The sequence below is a fragment of the Sebastes umbrosus genome, chromosome 4 (genome assembly GCF_015220745.1).
Source record: "Sebastes umbrosus isolate fSebUmb1 chromosome 4, fSebUmb1.pri, whole genome shotgun sequence".
Lineage (NCBI taxonomy): Eukaryota > Metazoa > Chordata > Actinopteri > Perciformes > Sebastidae > Sebastes > Sebastes umbrosus.
Genome location: NC_051272.1, coordinates 12,801,081 through 12,820,717, shown reverse-complemented (window position 1 = coordinate 12,820,717; position 19,637 = coordinate 12,801,081). Strand labels below are relative to the sequence as shown.

General features: G+C 39.9%; 1 protein-coding gene across 1 annotated transcript; it reads left to right on the top strand.

The window, feature by feature from the left end:
- The first annotated feature begins 2,786 nt into the window (after window positions 1–2,786).
- Window positions 2,787–14,272, top strand: si:dkey-234i14.6. Its single transcript, XM_037768752.1, has 6 exons — window positions 2,787–3,185; window positions 3,239–3,732; window positions 7,930–8,106; window positions 10,365–10,574; window positions 12,333–12,546; window positions 13,037–14,272. Exons 2-6 carry the CDS (start codon window positions 3,253–3,255, stop codon window positions 13,213–13,215), a joined length of 1,260 nt encoding a protein of 419 aa, XP_037624680.1. The 5' UTR covers window positions 2,787–3,185; window positions 3,239–3,252; the 3' UTR covers window positions 13,216–14,272.
- The last annotated feature ends 5,365 nt before the right edge of the window (window positions 14,273–19,637 follow it).

Here is a 19,637-nt window from a genome sequence, read left to right as displayed (position 1 = left end):
ATTTTTTCAAATCCTTTTGCTTTTAATTAGTCTTTAACCATCCTTTCAACTAATTAAGATCAGTTTAGTTCTATAAAGAGATCATCTGCGCTTCATTATGGAATATTTCAGCTCATCATTTTGTTTCCAGGTGACCGCGCGCTCTCCATTCATTTGCAGGTGGACAGATGCCTCGTCTGTGGTTGCCTGCCAGGTCGCAGGTCTTAACTGAGCTTCATTTCTCTTTTCATCTGGACTGGCTGGACAGTACGGTCGTTGCCAGGCACCTGCAGAGGTGGAAACCAATCACCGGTGTCTCACACCAATATGCCTCTCTCTGTCTGTACGTGTGTGTGTTTGTCTTTCTCCCCTCAGTTTCTCTCTCTAGATCCCCAGAGATTTAAATGGATTTTCTCACTTTCCTGTTATCGTCATAGACGCCGAGACAAATATGAACCTCCCTGTCAGTCTCCTGCGAAGGCTTCGGCTTATATCAGGAGTCATTACCACCTTCTAATTTTATTAGCGTGAGGCTCAAAATGGGCCTTAAAGGTCAGAGCTTTATTTAAAATGCTAAACCTTCGGATGATTGTGATGCATTGGGGTCATTCAGAGGAGAAAAGGGAAGGAATATGGCACTGAATGCTGTTCTTTGGTAACAATATTCATTCATTTATTCAGCTTCTTTATTTGTTATTGTTAGAAAATTGAAGTTTACGCAATATAAGAACAAGTATTTAAAAAGACATAAACAGGTGCAAAGACAGTAAAGTGCATGTCAGTGCAGCAAAGGGAACCCTTACTGCTGTGTGTAGGAGAGGTCTGGACAGGTCACTTGTCCATCACTGTGCATAAATAAATTGAATTAAAACGAATAGAGCCAGTGCCGCTGCCTCATCATCTCTGTTCTGCTACTTTTCAATGTACCATTACAATCCATTTTTAGCAGCCGCAGCAGCACATAAATGGATCTTTTCATATAAATTGGCCTTGTCCTCTGAGGAGCCATCACCATGGAGAAGTGTGTTCACGGCCACTGCTCCCTTTAGATCAGAGAGGACAGGAATGGGAAGGAATAAGGACATTTAGATGGAGGCCGTGGAGAGATTGAGATGTAGTCAAATGAAATGGCAATTGATAGAGAGGAGAGATTAGCGAGGATGTGAGGCTTCTTAATCTTTTACCAGCAACTTTAGACTGACTCTGACTGGCTCTCATCATGCCATCACATTTGTTCTGCTTTTTACAGCACTTGTTTCTCCATTCCTAAGAGAGCATTGTTGTTGGGAATTAAGAGTAGATGTGTCAACACTTTGTAATCAGTCCTTTGGGGATTATACAGTAGGTTTGCTGTGCTGCTGCATGACCTTGTGTGTGAGGGAGGGAGAGAGAGAATCGACCTCTCTTGTTTTAGCAACAGTAAATCAATAGTTTCTCAGAGTAAAACCAAAGCACATCGTCCTGTGCCTCTGCAGTTTGCTGTTAAGCATCTATTGGATTTTTAGGAACATGCCTATATGGCTCGACTTTATGAAGTCCTGGCACTTTTCAGGAATAGGACTGGTTTGAACCCCTTTTACGCGCGTAAAAAGGGTTCCAATTTAAACCTTAAAACCAAACTTTATAGCCAAATCAAAATCTGCGCGAAGATCATTGGCCAACCTGTGACAGCCTCCTTTCAGATCAGCATCTCTTCTGATCCCTTACATGTTTCAAATGGGGAATATCAACTTCTGCCCTCCAATAGGCGATTCAGAGTCCCTACATTTAACCGCATCAGGCTAAAGAAAGCTTTTGTCCATCAGTCCATCTTGTTGCTAAATAATAATTATTGTGCTGCTAAAGAAGACATGTAGATCCAGAGGACAGATGGTCATTTTGTAATGAGTTATGCATGAAAAACTGTGATGTGTTTTGTTTTTTGTCTGATGGGTCTTGCTTGTCTGTCTGTCTATGGTAACAGTATGTCTATGGTAACAGTATGTCTATGGTAACAGTATGTCTGTAGTAACAGTATGTCTATGGTAACAGTATGTCTATAGTAACAGTATGTCTATGGTAACAGTATGTCTGTAGTAACAGTATATCTATGGTAACAGTATGTCTATGGTAACAGTATGTCTATTGTAACAGTATGTCTATGGTAACAGGATGTCTATGGTAACAGTATGTTTATTGTAACAGTATGACTATGGTAACAGTATGTCTATAGTAACAGTATATCTATGGTAACAGTATGTCTATGGTAACAGGATGTCTATGGTAACAGTATGTCTATGGTAACAGGATGTCTATGGTAACAGGATGTCTATTGTAACAGTATGACTATGGTAACAGTATGTCTATTGTAACAGTATGACTATGGTAACAGTATGTCTATGGTAACAGGATGTCTATGGTAACAGGATGTCTATGGTAACAGGATGTCTATGGTAACAGTATGTCTATGGTAACAGGATGTCTATGGTAACAGGATGTCTATGGTAACAGTATGTCTATGGTAACAGGATGTCTATGGTAACAGGATGTCTATGGTAACAGTATGTCTATGGTAACAGTATGTCTATGGTAACAGGATGTCTATGGTAACAGTATGTCTATGGTAACAGGATGTCTATGGTAACAGGATGTCTATGGTAACAGGATGTCTATGGTAACAGTATGTCTATGGTAACAGGATGTCTATGGTAACAGGATGTCTATGGTAACAGGATGTCTATGGTAACAGGATGTCTATAAAGTTGTACCTTATCTTATTACTGATACATTAAACTGCTCATTTTGTGCTGACGCTCTCTAGACACCATACTTAAGGCTGGAGAGAGAGAGAGAGAGAGAGAGAGAGAGAGAGAGAGAGAGAGGAGAGAGAGAGAAAGAGAAAGAGAAAGAAAGAGAGAGAGAGAGGAGAGAGAGGAGAGAGAATACAGAGGAGAGAGAGATAGAGAGTGATAGAGAGAGAGAGTCCAGCGTGCTGCTACAGCTCAACTTGCAGCTCAGAGGAGCTCAGAGGAGCTCAGAGGAGTTCAGAGGAGCATGCTGGAGAGTCTCTGGTCTGGTTTTGTCTCTGTGTGTGTAAACTCTGATGGATGGATGTAAAGCTCGTTTCTCTCTCAGTGAACGCATAGATGACTAGAGGACGCTCAGCTGGTTGATAATCTGCTGTCACAAACATCCCAGTGAGATCTCCTCCTCCTCCTGCTCCTGCTCCTCCTCCTCCTCCTCCTCCTCCTCCTCCTGCTCCTCCTCCTCCTGCTCCTGCTCCTGCTTGTCGGTATGGACGGTCTGCAGCCTCCGGACCCTGCTGCTGGAGGAGTGAACCCGGAGGAGAGGTACCGAGCGCTCGCCTTCGACACCGCGCTGAGCACCCTGGTGGCCGTGGCCGTGTACGTGGTGGTGAAGGTGAGCCTGGACGGCATCAGACAGTGGCGGGCCCGGATCTCGGTGCTCGTGGTGGGTTCCGGTCCCGTGGGTCTGACGGCCGCGCTGGTCGCTGTCCGCTCCGGTAAGGTGCTGAAGCTGACCGTGCTGGATGAACGGTACCGGACCAACCTGCTCTGCCGGCCCCAGCAGATCGCTCTGGATCCCCGCAGCGTGAAGTTCCTGCTGGGACTCGGAGTGGACTTTGACAACATGGAGGGATGCTGGCACAACGAGCACTTCTTCACCAGGATAGGAGTGTTTCAGGAGTACCTGCTGAGCATCCTGGAGCAGAAGAAACACAAGGTGGACGTCAAGGTGCAGCTGGGGACCAAGGTACAGCATCCTCACTGGTTTATATTCTCACAGTTTGGCATCACATACTGCACGAAGGCTTTTAAGTCTATAATAACAGGTATGCATGCTCAAAACAATCCCCAGGTGCTGCTCTGGCAATTAACTTCAATTCCCTTTATCATGCAATATTATCAATAATACACAGAACACTGATCTGAAAGTATAATGTGTGATGACCCACTACTCATTTCTATTCTTACAGTTTGGCATCACATACTGTATGTTAGTGGCACCTCATAATAACAGGTCTTCATGCTCATAATAATCCCCATGCTGCTCTGGCCAACTAAATCCAACTTCAATTTTCCCTCTCATACAATTTTATCAGTAGAACACTGATGTGAAAGTAATGTGTGATGACTTTTGTAGAGAGGAGAGAGATAGACCTCAAGTCTCACACTACCTCATTTTGTAATTTATTTTTTTATTTTTTTATTTTTATATTTGCACATATATAAAACTGCACAAAATCCAGTCAATGAAAAAAAAAAAAGCAAGAAATGTGTCAGTAGAGGTCAAGAAGCCTCACAGGCTTATACAAAGGACCTCCCCCCCCAACCCCAGGAGAAAAAAACAATAACAAAAAAGGAAGAAAGATCTAAACTAAAATAGTTTTCAAAATACAACAAAAGTTAAACAACAACAAGAAATACACAAAATGTGCAGAAAAACCTAACCAAACAGTGGAAAACAATCCAATAAAAACAATGAGATACATACAAAAGAAACAGTACAGAAAAAAAAGAAAATGTATCCAAACATATCAAAAGATAATTAGACATCATTAATTAAATGTGATGATAATTTCCTTTCTAAATGTTCTAAGGATAACAAGCTCTTGATAACATGTATTTTGGTATACTGTATATCACGATATCTGAAGGAGTACTGGCCTAAGTACTAATGTTTTGTTTTGTAAAAAGGCAGGTGAAGATGATTAACCTGTCTAGTATTATGTGAATGAATTTGATAATTAGATTTAAAGAAGTTGCTAAACTATGATGGTAAAGAAGAAGGCAAGAACATATATTTATATATAATGACTGCCTTCACACTGTAGTCTGTCAAAACCTGATAGAATAGAATAGAAAGTTGTATTGTCTTTGTATTGAATACAACGAGACTCACAGTTTGCCACTTCTGGTCAGTGCTTTAAAACAAATACTTGAAGAGACTAAACAAGGCAGATAAAACATATAACAGGTAAAACACACACACAGTTATATAAAGCAAATAAAACAGGTAAAGTAGATGTAATAAATAAATATAAACAGAAGTCTTACACTAGAAGTATAAAATATAAAAATAGATGAAATATAAACAGAGGTAATTGCATTTGTAAAACAGGTAGGGTAGATGTAATAAATAAATAAATGAATGTAAACAAAGGTAGTTGCAGGGGGTTCATGCTCACAATAATCCCCATGTGCTGCTCTGGCAACTAAATCCTATATAACTTCAATTTCCCTTCTCATGCAATTTTATCAATAATACGTAGAACTGAAAGTAATGTGTGATGACTTTGCAGAGAGGAGACCTCAAGTCTCACACTACCTCATTTTGTAATGACTGCCTTCACACTGTAGTCTGTCAAAACCTGATCCTCCCTAAGTGGGCAGCGGTCAAAGAAAACAGGCTGGTGTGTGTGCCTCCACTTCAGCAGGGGTCTGATAGCTATCAGCAGTCATGGTGACAGAAATGTCTGTTTCTATGTCCAAGCAGAAGTCCACTGAGCAAAGCTGATGTCTAATACTGTATAGCTCAATGCTTCCTTTTCATGCTCTCAACATGTCAACATACAGAACATGCTGTATTTTTCTTACCTATATAGCAATTTTATCCATTTGTCATTGTTGGTTGTAAATCTATACTGCAGCACAGACATGATCCTTACATTTGACTTTCTGTAGATCCAATTCCTTGTCTACATCAGACATACTGTGGATATACTATCCTACAATGCTCTCTCTCATAACACAACATTGTATAATGTCAGACTGCAAGCGGGCTCATCAGTTGAAGTAACCTGTTATGTAAGCTGACCTCAAACCTAAGAGAATCCTCGTTACAGTTTTTAGGCCAGCCAGTGGAGAGGAAAAGACAGAATATAGTAAACAAATCCCAATCCCGACGTATTATATCATCAAATGGATTTAAAAATATAATCCTATTTGGATTGCAAAGGATTTAATTACAGGTTTCTACAACCGATTTATTTGAGGGTTTCCCCCCCTAAGCCAAAATGCATATTCAATGAAATGTCACTGTGTGTTGTGGCACCAAATTATGATGAATGCATTATGATCAAATCAAAATGTTTATGTTTATTTGTATGGTCCTCTCTGTGGGCTTTGTAACACCCTCACCAAGTGAACAATAACACAAGAACAAAACCTCCCAGCCAGACCTCAACTTAGCACAAAGAAATAACCTACTAACACAAAAACCTCCGAGGGGCTTCTCGGAGTGAGGCAAACAATTATGAAATGTTCAGTGAATATTTGTGTCATGGCTGGAAACCAGAGACTTTGTTCCTGCTCTATTGAGGCTGTGTCACTGTGGATGCTGTGACAGTAGAAAACAGCTATCTTTGTGCTGTGGCCAGCAGCTTCTCTCCTCCTCAGCTCCAGTGTCATTCCTGTTAGCTGCTGCTGTCCTCTCTCTGCTATCCAGTGACTCACCAACCTTTGGAGGATGGAAGACAAGGTCAAGAGGGTCCTTGATCACAACAAACTTCAGTTTCATTTAGAGTCTCTGCCAAGTTTGCCATTTCCTCTTGATTAGACCGGACATCGTGCTTGATGAATTACTTTTTTTCTCCCTCCTATAGCCTGTCGGTGGTCAAAGGTCTGAGCGTGTTAAAGGGGTATTTTAAATTACCTCTTCTCTGCAGTCTAAATGGATTTAACATAGATCTCTTCGGCTCTGAGCCATTACAGCCCCCGTAAGGTCCTTTTTATTCTCCCTTTCATCCTGTCAGTCTTTGTCCTGCTCTGTCTCCTCCTCTGCTCAGGCTCAAGTACCTGGTGTTTTACGGAGGGGCAGCGATGCATACGCAGGCGTAATAATAAATCTCTCTGAGAGATGCACTGTTGCCAAGCCAAGCACAACCTCTGGAGCGCATTTTAAGGGTAAATTACAATATAACTCACCTGTTTCTCACATTTATAGGCAGTGGAAGAGGGAGAGATCAAATCCTTTGGTTAAATAAAAGTTGTAATAATGCAAATTGTAATTTTAGAAGTATCAGCAGTTACATGATATAGAATTAGATTGAAAATAAAATTAGACATTTTCAGAATATAATTTTTCCTTGTCTGCTGCTGTAACCTGAAATAATTAAACAATTAGTAATAATTATATTATTAATAATAATTGTAATTATTATTAATTGTATATTAAATAATAATTGAGAACTGATTGATCCTTTAAGTGTTTTTTTTCCATTTAAAAATACCAAACAGTACCTAGTTCCAGCTTCTCACTTGTGAGGATTTGCTAATGTTCTTGCAGCTAACTTGCTAAGTATACTGTGTTTCTGTTATTTGTCCCTTCAGTTATCTCTATTTTATTTTAAAGGCTGTGTGGTGAATAATAATCATTTATACAGTATACATAAATACATTTTATTTTATTTTATTCTTTTTAATTTTTGATTATTTTGTTTTACTTGTGTATATTCTTTTTATTTATGTATTTATTGTATATAATATGTTTTTCCTGTATCTATACTGGCTTATTTTATATTAATATTAAGTGTGTTAAGTTTCTTTGTACCGAAAATGTTATTATTGGGGACGTTTATGAATGTTTGTTCTGTTGTTTCAAAATGAACAAAAAAACAATAAATATAGTATTGAAAAAAAAAAGAAAATAATAATTAGTTGCAACCCTATAACCTCAAAAAGTCTTTAAAACTTGCTGTTGGTCTACATAAAAACATAATATGCATACTAATATATATTTTATGCAAATCTTTTACGTTTTACAAGTAAACCCTCATTTTACAAAATACTTAATAACTACAGCCACAACTGAAAAATACAATATTTATGCTTCAGCACAGTGAATGTGCTGTGTTACATGAAGCTATGAAAATGTAAATTCAACTATAATTGAAATTCTAATATCTAATAAACATTTTTTTCTTCTTCTTTTCATCTCTTGTTGTTTCAGTTTACAGAGGAATACTTGCGGCGGATCCCACGGAACGAGTGGCCTCGTGTGATCGTGGTGGCCGACGGGTCGTGTGGCGACTCCTGCTCGGTGCTGGGCATCAGCTCTGACTACACTGTAGAGTCCTGCCATGCCTACGGAGCTAATGCAACTATAGAGAGACTAGACCAGAGACAGGTCACTACACACACACACACACACACACACACACACACACACACACAATCTGTATACGCATACACTAATGCATGCATTCACTCATGTGCACACACTGAGGCAATAACCAACAGGTTGCTGTTTGTGTAAAGAATGAAGGCGGTAGAAACAGGATATTGCCGGATATTACAGTGAAGGCGACTTTATTTGTCCTCATAAAGCCGAGATGAGCAAACAGTGATGTGGACCTGCCAATAGCAGCTGAACACAATATCTGCCTCTCATGTAAACAGCCAGATTACAGCAGACTGTTGGATCTCGTCAGCATCAACACTGGCCCTGTTTTGATTCACTCATTGAATTCGATAAGAGCAGCTGTTGTTCTGATGGAGGCAGGTGACGGCGATGATAAAGCTGACGATTCATTACACCCCCCCGGCCAGACTCATAATCTGTTCCCTGCCGGGTGAATATGAATCAAGATATCAAAACATCAGCTGCAATGTTTTTCACATAGTGCGCCAAAGGTCACTTGACATTATAAGACAGGTGGTTTTCTTGAATGATGACTCTGCGATGTTACCAAGAGGCCCAGCAAACACAGAATAGATAACTATGGAACACTCCCACAGAGAAATATTGATTTAATGCATTCTTTCTTTGACTGTCTAACTGCTGATTAAGAAATAAAGACAGAAAACAGTGTAATATTTGGAATATGGTGCAGCACATACAGCTGATCAGCTGTATTCAGGCAGAAGTAATGTTCAGACAGACTGAAGAAACAAATGTCACATCCAATTTGAAAATGCAAACGAACGGTATTTGCAGTAGTATTTGTTCATCATCCTGCACAGATCACCAGGCATTGATGATAATCGTATCGTTCATAGAGAGTGACTCGTCTAGATGAAAGGTTGCTCTGATGATTATACACAGTGACAGTCTGTGCAAAATAGATAAGAAACAAATAAACAAGTTGAGCTGAAAAACCTTCCAGGCTACTGTCTAATATCTGAACACAAGCATAGTCCCCCCTGGCTATTTTATGGCACCATAACCATTCATATCACGTTCTCTTTAGTGGCTGTGTGGCTGTCTTTTATTGGCCCCTTCTCTTCCCGGCTGTTTCCTGTAGTGATTGAATTTACCTCCTAGGATATGACCTGGTCGTCCCCACCATCCCTTCCATCCCCTCCCAGTCGCTGCTCTGCTCCCTTAATGGCACTAAACGCTGTTTGATCCCACTTGGCTGGTTTATGTCATCGAAAAGAAAATTGATCCATTCTGGCTTGAGGGGGGAAATGGAGAGTCACTGCTGGATTGAACCACTGAATATCAAGTTTATATCTTAATCTCCACTCAAGTGACAACAGCCCTGCAGGCAGACGTGCTGTACAAGTAATGTTCAATGTTTCTTCATCACATACACAACACATCACAGGGTGCATGTATGTTACGATTTACTAAGCAGATGTATTGGTAATCTCCAAATAACAATATCAAATGTGACACTAATCTCACTGTCGGTCCTTGTATGTTTTATTATATCTGAATTTATTTGATCTAATAATAATACATTTATTTAGTATAGCACCTTTCATAGAACATGAGTCAAAAAGTACTTTACGAGAATAATAGAATAGAATAGAAAGCTTTATTGTCATTGTACATGGTACAACGAAATTTGGAAAGCTTCTCCAGCTCAGTGCGGGTAAAAATAGGTAAATAAAAACAAACAGACAGCTACAATACGCATTCATTCCTCCATTTTACACATAACATTCACAACATTCACAGTACCCATTCGTTCCCCACATGATAAACATCAATTTGGAGTGCTTCTCCAGATCAGTGCAATTAAAACTGTGTAGAAAAAATATTAAAAAATGATTATTGCACAAGTATGAGGTATTTACTGTTTGACAGAGTTTAGAGTTCTTATGGCCCAGGGAAAGAAACTGTTTGTGAGTCTGGTGGTGCGAGCTCTGATGGCCCTGTAGCGCCTGCCGGAGGGCAACAGGTTAGATAGGTGATGTGCTGGGTGGGAGGAGTCCTTGATAATGTTTCTGGCTCTGTTGAGGCAGCGGGAACTGGAAATGTCCTCCAGGGAGGGCAGAGGGCAACCAACATAAACATAATTCAAAACAATAAAACAGTAAAATCAATCAATGAACCAGATATTTAAAGCACAAATTTACAACAACTAGATGGCGCAAGATGACACAAAGGCCAGTTTGAATAAGTGAATCTCAAGTGTCTCTCTTTTTTAACTTCAGGTACCCACTCCTGAGATCCGTGCCCACAGCCTCTACTTCGACCTGTCCGCTTACGGGATGGAGGCCCTCCGAGAGCACCGAAACCCCACGGCCAAACCGGGCTTCCACCTGAAGATCTATGGCACCTTCAGAAACCGCTACATGGCCCTCGTCTGCCCCGCCTCTGACACCAAGATGGTTCGCTTCCTCAGGCACACGGCCAACTCCTCTGTGAGACTCTTTTTCTGAGCTTTGTTTACTTGCTGTTGTTGATAAAACCTCTAAATAATACACAGCTGTATTTCCATGGTAATGCAGATGAAAGACAAATAATAACAATGACTGTGGCCACAGTGCTCAGTGCTGCCTTGTCTGGCTACTTATTCCTCACCTTTCATTCAGCAAATGGCCTTTGACTGCACTATTGTGGGAGGCCATTAGTGTCTGTATGTTTGCGTGAGTGAGTGTTTAAGTCTGTGGGTTTATTCAAGTGTGAGTGTGTCTGAGCCAAGGAAAGCATGAGATGAAGAAATGGGTAAAGAGGGGGAGGAGAAAATAGACCTCACCAGTGTGTGTGTGTGTGTGTGTGTGTGTGTATGTAGAGGCCATCTGCACCCTGCTGTTACATATCAGTGACTAAATGGAGAGCAGGATTTCTTCTTCCTCTGCTAAACAACAGGCTGTTGGTGCATTTACAACTGACAGGCAGTCTGTATTTTCTTTAAACTCTCTAGGTTTTCATGTCAAGTACGGCTGCTCTGGTCATGCTCAGCCTGTAAGCCGCAGCATGTAGTACACACAGGTACGTAACGAGACCATCCTTGGAGCACTTGTTGCTATGTGGGTGGCCATTTAGATGCACTGTTACTTGGTAACAGATGACTGTGCAAGTGTGGGTCGAAGAAGAGCAGAGTTTAGCAGAGAGCGACAGAGGCGGAGAGAGGCTTGTCACACAATACCCACAATTACTGTGGAATCAATGAGAAGTCACACAGACGCTTTTCTTCTGCAGTGTTCATGCATCAACATCAAATGACAAAGTGCTTTTATGAGTCACAGCTTTGGTACAGATTGAAGAAAGGATGCAATAAAACCTGTCACTTAAGAAGGTGTGACTTGGTCTGGACCTACAGCACACTATTAAAAGACAACGTCTGAAATAGAACTGCAACTAATGATTATTTTCATTATTGATTAATTGTTTTCTGGATCAATTGCTTTGCTTATGAAATATCAAAAATAGAACAAAGAAAATGTCTATTACAATTTACTGGAGCCCGCAACGATGTCTTCAGATTGGTTGGTTTTTCCAACTAATATTTGGAAATCAAAATCAAAAGATTTTATATCAATTTAATATCATATATGACAAAGAAAAGCTAATTTTGCTCGAGACTGAAATAATTAATTTGATGATTACAGTAGTTCAGATTGATTTACTGTCGATCAACAAATCGATTAACTAGTCGTTTCAGCTCTGAATCAATCACGATGCATTTTTTCCATTTATCTTCCCAGCGTATAAACTTTATATGTAAAGTGACCAACTCCTCAATATCATCAAGGGTCGATAATCACGCTTCCAGTGACTTGTTGTGGAAGAACTCTGGATGAATTTTTGCAGATTTTTGTTATAATCTTATGCCTTATACACCATTCAATTATCACAGTTACAGTTATTCCCTGAACTCCATGGGGAAGGCTTTTTTACCACCACAAATCCTCTGCAGTCATGGTCCAAGACATTGTTGTTCTTTCTTCTTTTACACAAAACTAAAAGCACACTTTGGTGCTTCTTGCTATACAGTTCCACTGTGGCAGCATGATGAAGAGTAGGATATACTGTAGGGTGGCAAATTGAGCCTTAATAAATAGTGTAAATGTAATGGTGTTCATAAGCGAGTCACTTTACAGGAAGAGGTTAAAAACTGGTGACCTTGGCGACCTTTAACGATGCTACAAATGATCTCTCTCTGTTTCGCTGTCCAGATCATGAAGAACATTTTCCACCAGTCCTTCAACGTCTATAAGACGGACATAGAGCCTCGTCTCAACGATGTGACGCTCCACCACATGCAGTGCAGCCGCCGTCTTTTTGAGATTCAGCTATCACACAGACGCATCAGCGCTGCCTACATAGAGGGGGACAATGTGGCGGTGACCGTGGAGGGGGAGGCGGCACGCGTCCTCAACTTCGACACAGGTACACATGTCTATAAAACACCAGTTATTGCATTGCTGAGAATAGGAGGGGATCTAAAACACAGTACAATATTCCAACATGTGCCATCTTTTCTACCCTCAAAGTACTGCTGAAGGTGAGATGTAACATCAAGCAGAACACTGAGTCCTTTGAATAAATGAGACGGAGCGAGATGGAAATAAAAAGAGATGCAAGGAGAGAATCAATTATTTTTTTATGTGTGTGTGACTCATTACTGCACTCGACTCGATGGCCTTTCAGCTGAAGCTTATCTGCTTTTGTCTCCATGCTGCTCCATGTTTATTTATGTGCTGCTGTTTTCTTTTCATTTAAGCCATAACTATAACCTCAAGGTTACATTTTAGTATTTGTCTGTAAAACGAGGAGCAGTATACTTCTTATCATAAGTGCGTTGTATTTGATGCATGTATAATGTCTCTGATTTATGTTTTTCCCTTTCCTTTTCTTTCCTCTCCTTTTCATCCTCCAGGTAGTGGGGTAAATCTCGGTATGCGGGGTCTGGAGTCAATGGGGACGTTCATTTACCGGACGGCCAGCGCCGTGGACCAGAATGACATTCTAGAGGCGCTGTCAGCTAAGATGCAGCACTCCAGACAGGTGGCGGAGACCTTCAAGCAGGCAGGCCTGGTTCAATCGGTGTATGAATGAAACTCAAGGGCAAACTGGTGAATGCATAATGCCACCTGGTGGATAGTGGTGGTGGGGTTATTTGTGTTTACAGTGAATGTTTACAATGAGTCATGAGTCCGAGATGGACCACTAATGGTTACGCACCGAATGGAGCTGAGCGAGCGTAAGCTGTGAACAGATGGATAATGGATGTAAAGATGAGACCATAAGTCTTTGTGACAAACAGTGGGCGGATCTATTCATAATGGATGGAGCGAGAACAATCAAGGCCACATTTGGTGCAATGCATTTCAAGCTGTTCTGATTTTTCAGGTTGCAAAGCTTCGTTAATACAGCAAACTGTGGCAGAAAGAGATAAAGAGAGATATAATCTTTTACCGTTGCAATGAAACCATATACATTGACTACTAATGCACTGCACTTTGGATTTCTCTGCAAAGTGAGAGAATGTAGCGGAAATAAATCCAGCCCTGAGAGATTAGGAGTGGTTGGAGTAAACGAAAACTCCTCCTCTAACTCCTGTGATCCTTATCATGTTCATCACTGTCGTCTTCGCCTTTTATTGGGGAAAGAATTAACTTGATTTCCCAAATCTAGCGGATTGTGCTCTCTGGACATCAACGATGCTAGAGGAAATGAGACGGTGCCGTAGCGTCATCGGCTAGAACTGAATGATGTATAAAACTGTTAACATCCATGATTTAACAGAAGAACACACGTGTAAGTCCAATGTGTTATTATCAAGCCTTTTGTCTTAGTGTTTGTTTGACAATGTGGTGATAATTGTGGTGATGACGTCCTAAAGTGTTCGCTGGAGTGGCCTATTTTGTGTGCTGCTTTGTAAAAATTAAGATTTTTTGGCGTATTTCAAAATGTTACTGCAATCATAGTATGAGCCAACTGTAATATCACAGATTAGATTTGCTGGTGTCACATTTTTATATTTTGCTCCAGGTGATCTAAAAGGACTCGAGTATCACCCCTAAAAGTATATTTCGGATGAAGGAGAGTATGCTGATGATGATGTCCTGCTCCTGTTGAAGTGCCAATAAAGATGGTGATTTTGTTAAAGTGATACGGTTAATCTTTACATGAAGCGCTTACATTTGTGTAATTACAGATTAAATGCAATTTGATAAAGCTGCAGTAGGCAGAATATTTTTGGCATTCCATAATAACCTTTCAGCATTTTGTAATTCAAGTGCTCTGAAAGAAAACTAGACTTCTGCTCCTCATCATGGCTCTGTTTTCAGGCTTTAAAAAATCTAGCCCGTGACGGGAGACTTTGACCAATCACAGGTCATTTTAGAGAGAGAGAGCCTGCCGTCTCTGAGCAGCTGTCAATCACTCGCGAACTCCGATCAAACGGTCAAACTAGGCAGCGCTGATCAAATATGAATCAATATTCTGTTACTGTAATGCCTATTTCTCTCCTCAAATGTTTTCAGAAACATCTTGTAGTGTACTGTTTAGCTGTAAAATGAGAAGGTTCGCTCTGGCTGGTGGGCGGTGCTTGGTATTTCCTCAACTGATCTCAACATGGCGGCCGGGTCACAAACTTTCTAATTTTACAGAGACGGCAGGCTCCAGCTCGTCTCTGATTGGTTGTTTTCCTCCGGAAATCTTGCAGATGCCATTGGTAGCACCGGAGGACACAGAGGCACGTGATTTCTTTCAACATGTCTCATGCACTACTGTCAGGATATAGTGACCCTTTTCTTAAAATAACTTTTTATTAATCATATTTGCTCCATTTCTACCCATTGCTGCTTTAAGATAAAAATAATGACAGCCTCAAAAACAGATGGATCTTTTCTGCTCTGTCGGCTTCTAATCACTCTGCAAGAATCAAACCGTTTTACAAGCTGCTGTGTGAAAAACATGATCAATATTTGTGATCTGCACCCTATGCAGACAGTACAGTATCACACATTGTTTCCATAATGGCTGATATGAGGCTGCACTGTCCTCTAGTGGTGTAGCCTGTCTATTGCATCTGCAGCTCAGCCTCAAACTTCAACACCTCTCAGTTTTATTTGTATAAGTAGGACGCTTTGCTTCATTGCAACTGCATGAAATACCTCAAAGGTGGAGTTGAATCTCCTCTCCTCCTGTGTGCACAAATTGCCCTACATCTCTTAGATTACACATATGCACATATTTGACATTAATTGATATTAGGCTGGCAATAAGAGTAAGATGCTATAACTGGCTACAAATATGCTGCCTGAACTTACACGATTGTGCCACATGTTTACAGTAACATCTCAATCAAATTTAGCTCACTAAGAACTTTTTCATTGGATGATGTCAAAACTTTGTAAAAATGATGAGCATAAATAGAGCTGCAAATAATAATAATAACAATAATAACAAAATTACCTGTTTGAATCAGTACTGTGATTATTCATATTATACTATGACTTGTTTCGACACATTATACTATCTTTTTTTTTACATAATATGCCATAACTATTTTTTTTACCTTTTCGTACATACTTTACTATGACTTTTTTATGAGTTTATTTGACATACTATATAAGGAATTTTTTTTACTTTTTCCAAAATACCATAGTTGAATTTTTTTTTTTTTCTTTACTTTTATTGAATTAGTGTGACTTTTTCGACAAACTGCACTATGACTTTTTCACAACTTTTTTTTACATACTAGAGTATGACACTTTTCGACATACTATATTTGGACAGTTTCACTTCATATCACTTTTGCAATATACTATACTTTGACTTTAATATGACTTTTTTCGGCATGCTATGATATGACTTTTAAGACTTTTTTCGACATATTACACGATGACTTTTTTTCGGCACGCTATACTATGACTTTCTTCGACACATATACGATGACTTTTTAAAAAACTTTGTTTCGACACTATACTATGACTTTTTCATGAAATTTTTCAATATACTAGGCAAATAATCATCAGTCTGTGGATCAGGCTGAAGGTCAGACACAGGTTCCCAGTAACACGGTTCCAGCATACGGGGGATCAGAGGCTCAAACGCAACAAAGCAACACAGCAATTTTTTAATCTTTGAAATGTTGACAATCTGGCAACAGAGAATGAGTCATCACTCTGCTCTACAATACCGTAAAATAGCTGTACACACACACAAATATATACAGTATATACACACAGACACATTTTAACGCCACTAATTTATTTAATGCATTAGCAAAACTTGCGATTTTGAGGTTGTACCGGGCTCAGTTAAAGCTAGAGTGAAGATACTGGTGTCATATGAAACTAGACCACAACCAGAGGTGACTGTAACACAGCCTGACATCACAGCCCCCACAACCACTGGAGATGCCACTGCAGGCGACTGGTTACCGCTGTTGGACCCAGAAGAGAGGGATGATGACCATTCCTCTCCACTTACACCTTCACCTCCACCTCCATCTCTTCCATCACAACAACCCCCCAGACCTCAAAGACTTCTGAGGAACACCACTAGGAGACCAGACAACACTCCCTCTGCTGCTGCTGCTGCTCCTCCACCTCCACCTCCTCCACCTCGACCAGTTCCTCCACCTACTAACGGGACGGTGTCTTCAGGAGGTGATGAGATACTGGACTTGACAGAGGACAATCTAGACACACTATTGAGCCTGACAGAGAGGGGACTCAAAGAGGAAATCCTCCTACGCGACTGACTGACCTTGTGTCAAATGTATAGTAATAAAAATAAATAAGATTGTTAGGTTAAATGTTCTGTATAAATAAAAGCAGTCTTAATGCCAGCGTAAACCAGATTATTGTACAGCTGAATTATTGCACTAAATGATTGTACTGTGAAATCAGTATTGCACAGTTGAAGATATAATAAATGATGGGGTTAAAGCTGCTGATAGGGTAAAAAAAAAATAATAAATATATGTTGTATATATGTATATCGCTACCTTTTTCTACACTAGATATTTTATCCTAAATACAATCTATTTAAATCTATTTACTTTAACGTCTGTATGACAATAAAGTAGAGTAAATTAAATGTCTATCTTAGTAACCATCTTGCTGGGTGATCTCACATGACATTTTTGTATCTTCATACTTTTAAGTTAAATGAACACAGCAGCATCTAGAAGGCTGCAGCATAACACGTAGAATATTTCCATTAGTTTTAAAAGTGTGCTGCTATTTACAGCTGAAAACTACTCACACAGTCTCTCTCACTCTCTCTCTCATTCACACTAACAGCCTCAGGCTAAACATTTGTTTCAGGTGTGCTGTTACCTGCCCAGGAGTGTTCATTCTTTCAGTGTGGCAGCAGAGGCAGGTAGGCTCACATTCACTCTCTTTTTTAACACAAACTCAGTTGGTGGTCCTTGCTGTCATTTGACCCGGATAAGTAGAAGACCCCATGGTGATTTATGATGTTTGTGCTGTCTAATAGAAAGATATAGTAGACTGATGATAAAGTAAAGTGTTATCTTTAACATCTACATCGGCCATTATTTTACATGTTGCGGTGTTGTTGTGGTGTCCGTATATAATAAAATCTAAAATCTGATAAACTGAGCTGATACTGCTGTGTTGAGCTTAGAGTGCGATCTGTCAGGCAAATTATGCATGAATATGCATCTGCAACAAGAGTCCTGAAACAATCAGTTTACCTGCAGCTCCCACACACTCAGCGACATACTGGGAAACTGTCAATCAAGTCATAGGTGTCCTAGTGAGACAGCAGGTGAAGGTGGCAGTGAAAGTGTATGAAAGACTGTAACGGTGATCTTCCTGTGGTCTTGCTTTCAATAAGTTTAAGGAGGTTGTTACAGCTTTCTTCATGGATGAATGGATGTGTGGTATTTATCAGACCATTATTATTTTAAAAGGTGAATGGGTTTTGTGCTGCATATATCAGCTGACTTAGAGCTGGGTGAGGGTTAGAGGTCGGGGTCGTTTGTTTTGTCCCCAATGAATCTTTGTTTTGTCTTGTGAGCATTGAGGAACCATTAACATAACGCCCACTCCTGCTATGGCTGAGATCAAAAACAAAATGCTCCATGCGGTGAAAGCCCGTAACAATGCTGAGTTGGTAGGACAGACATGAGCATCAATAAATATCTGTTGAATAAAACACCACAGAGTGAGAAGATCTGATGATTCACTGTTCTGTTTGATGGATTCAAACAAAGACCAAGGAGCTTAATAAAACAGTAGATGGTTGCAGTGTTATTCCTCTGTGTAGGCATGTATGTTCAGCAGCATCAGTGATCATGGCTGTCAGGCTCACAGTAACAAGATGCCTCCCTCAACAAACATTTCTACATGGTCTGTGATTTTAGTGTGTGCACAGCCAGACAGCTTAATGACATGCTACATGCTTATTTTACATTTTTAGAAGCGATGACTAATGTCTCCCTTGTCAGAAATATAAATTTGTTTATTATATTAGTGGTGTTGGAGTGGAGAAACATTGTTCAGGTTATATTAAAAGGTATCTTAACAGACCAAAGAAAGGAGTGAAATAATGCTTTCATGTGTTGTGGAGCTCAATGATCTGAAGCTGACATTTTATAGTACAAAAACCTCAAATATGTAGTTAAACACAACCCTGGAAGAGATGAAGCTGCCTGTGTTCATTACTGAGCTACACTCTTATTTCATGTCTCACACATCTTACCGTCAAAGCTGCACCTTATGAACTAAATCTAACTGCTGTGAGTGTGTGGATCCTTCACATTGTTGGAAAAATACAAAACCTCAGCAACACTAGCTGACAAACTAGAAGATTTCACCAACACATTTCAACGCAGGAACTTAAATGGTTGTTGATGAGGTTCCACTGGTCTTTGATCATTTGCATTACACCTGAACATTTATTCTCAGGTAGATGGGATGGTGCCTATATATCTTAGATGGAGTCTTTAACTCTAAGATGGTCTCTTTACATCTTAGATGGAGTCTTTACATCTTAGATGGTCTCTTTACATGTTAGATGGAGTCTTTACATCTTAGATGGAGTCTTTAACTCTAAGATGGTCTCTTTACATCTTAGATGGAGTCTTTAACTCTAAGATGGTCTCTTTACATCTTAGATGGAGTCTTTACATGTTAGATGGAGTCTTTACATGTTAGATGGAGTCTTTACATCTTAGATGGAGTCTTTACATCTTAGATGGAGTCTTTACATGTTAGATGGAGTCTTTACATCTTAGATGGAGTCTTTAACTCTAAGATGGTCTCTTTACATCTTAGATGGAGTCTTTACATCTTAGATGGAGTCTTTACATGTTAGATGGAGTCTTTACATCTTAGATGGAGTCTTTACATCTTAGATGGAGTCTTTTCATGTTAGATGGAGTCTTTACATCTTAGATGGAGTCTTTAACTCTAAGATGGTCTCTTTACATGTTAGATGGAGTCTTTACATCTTAGATGGAGTCTTTACATCTTAGGTTTCACCACTACAAAGTT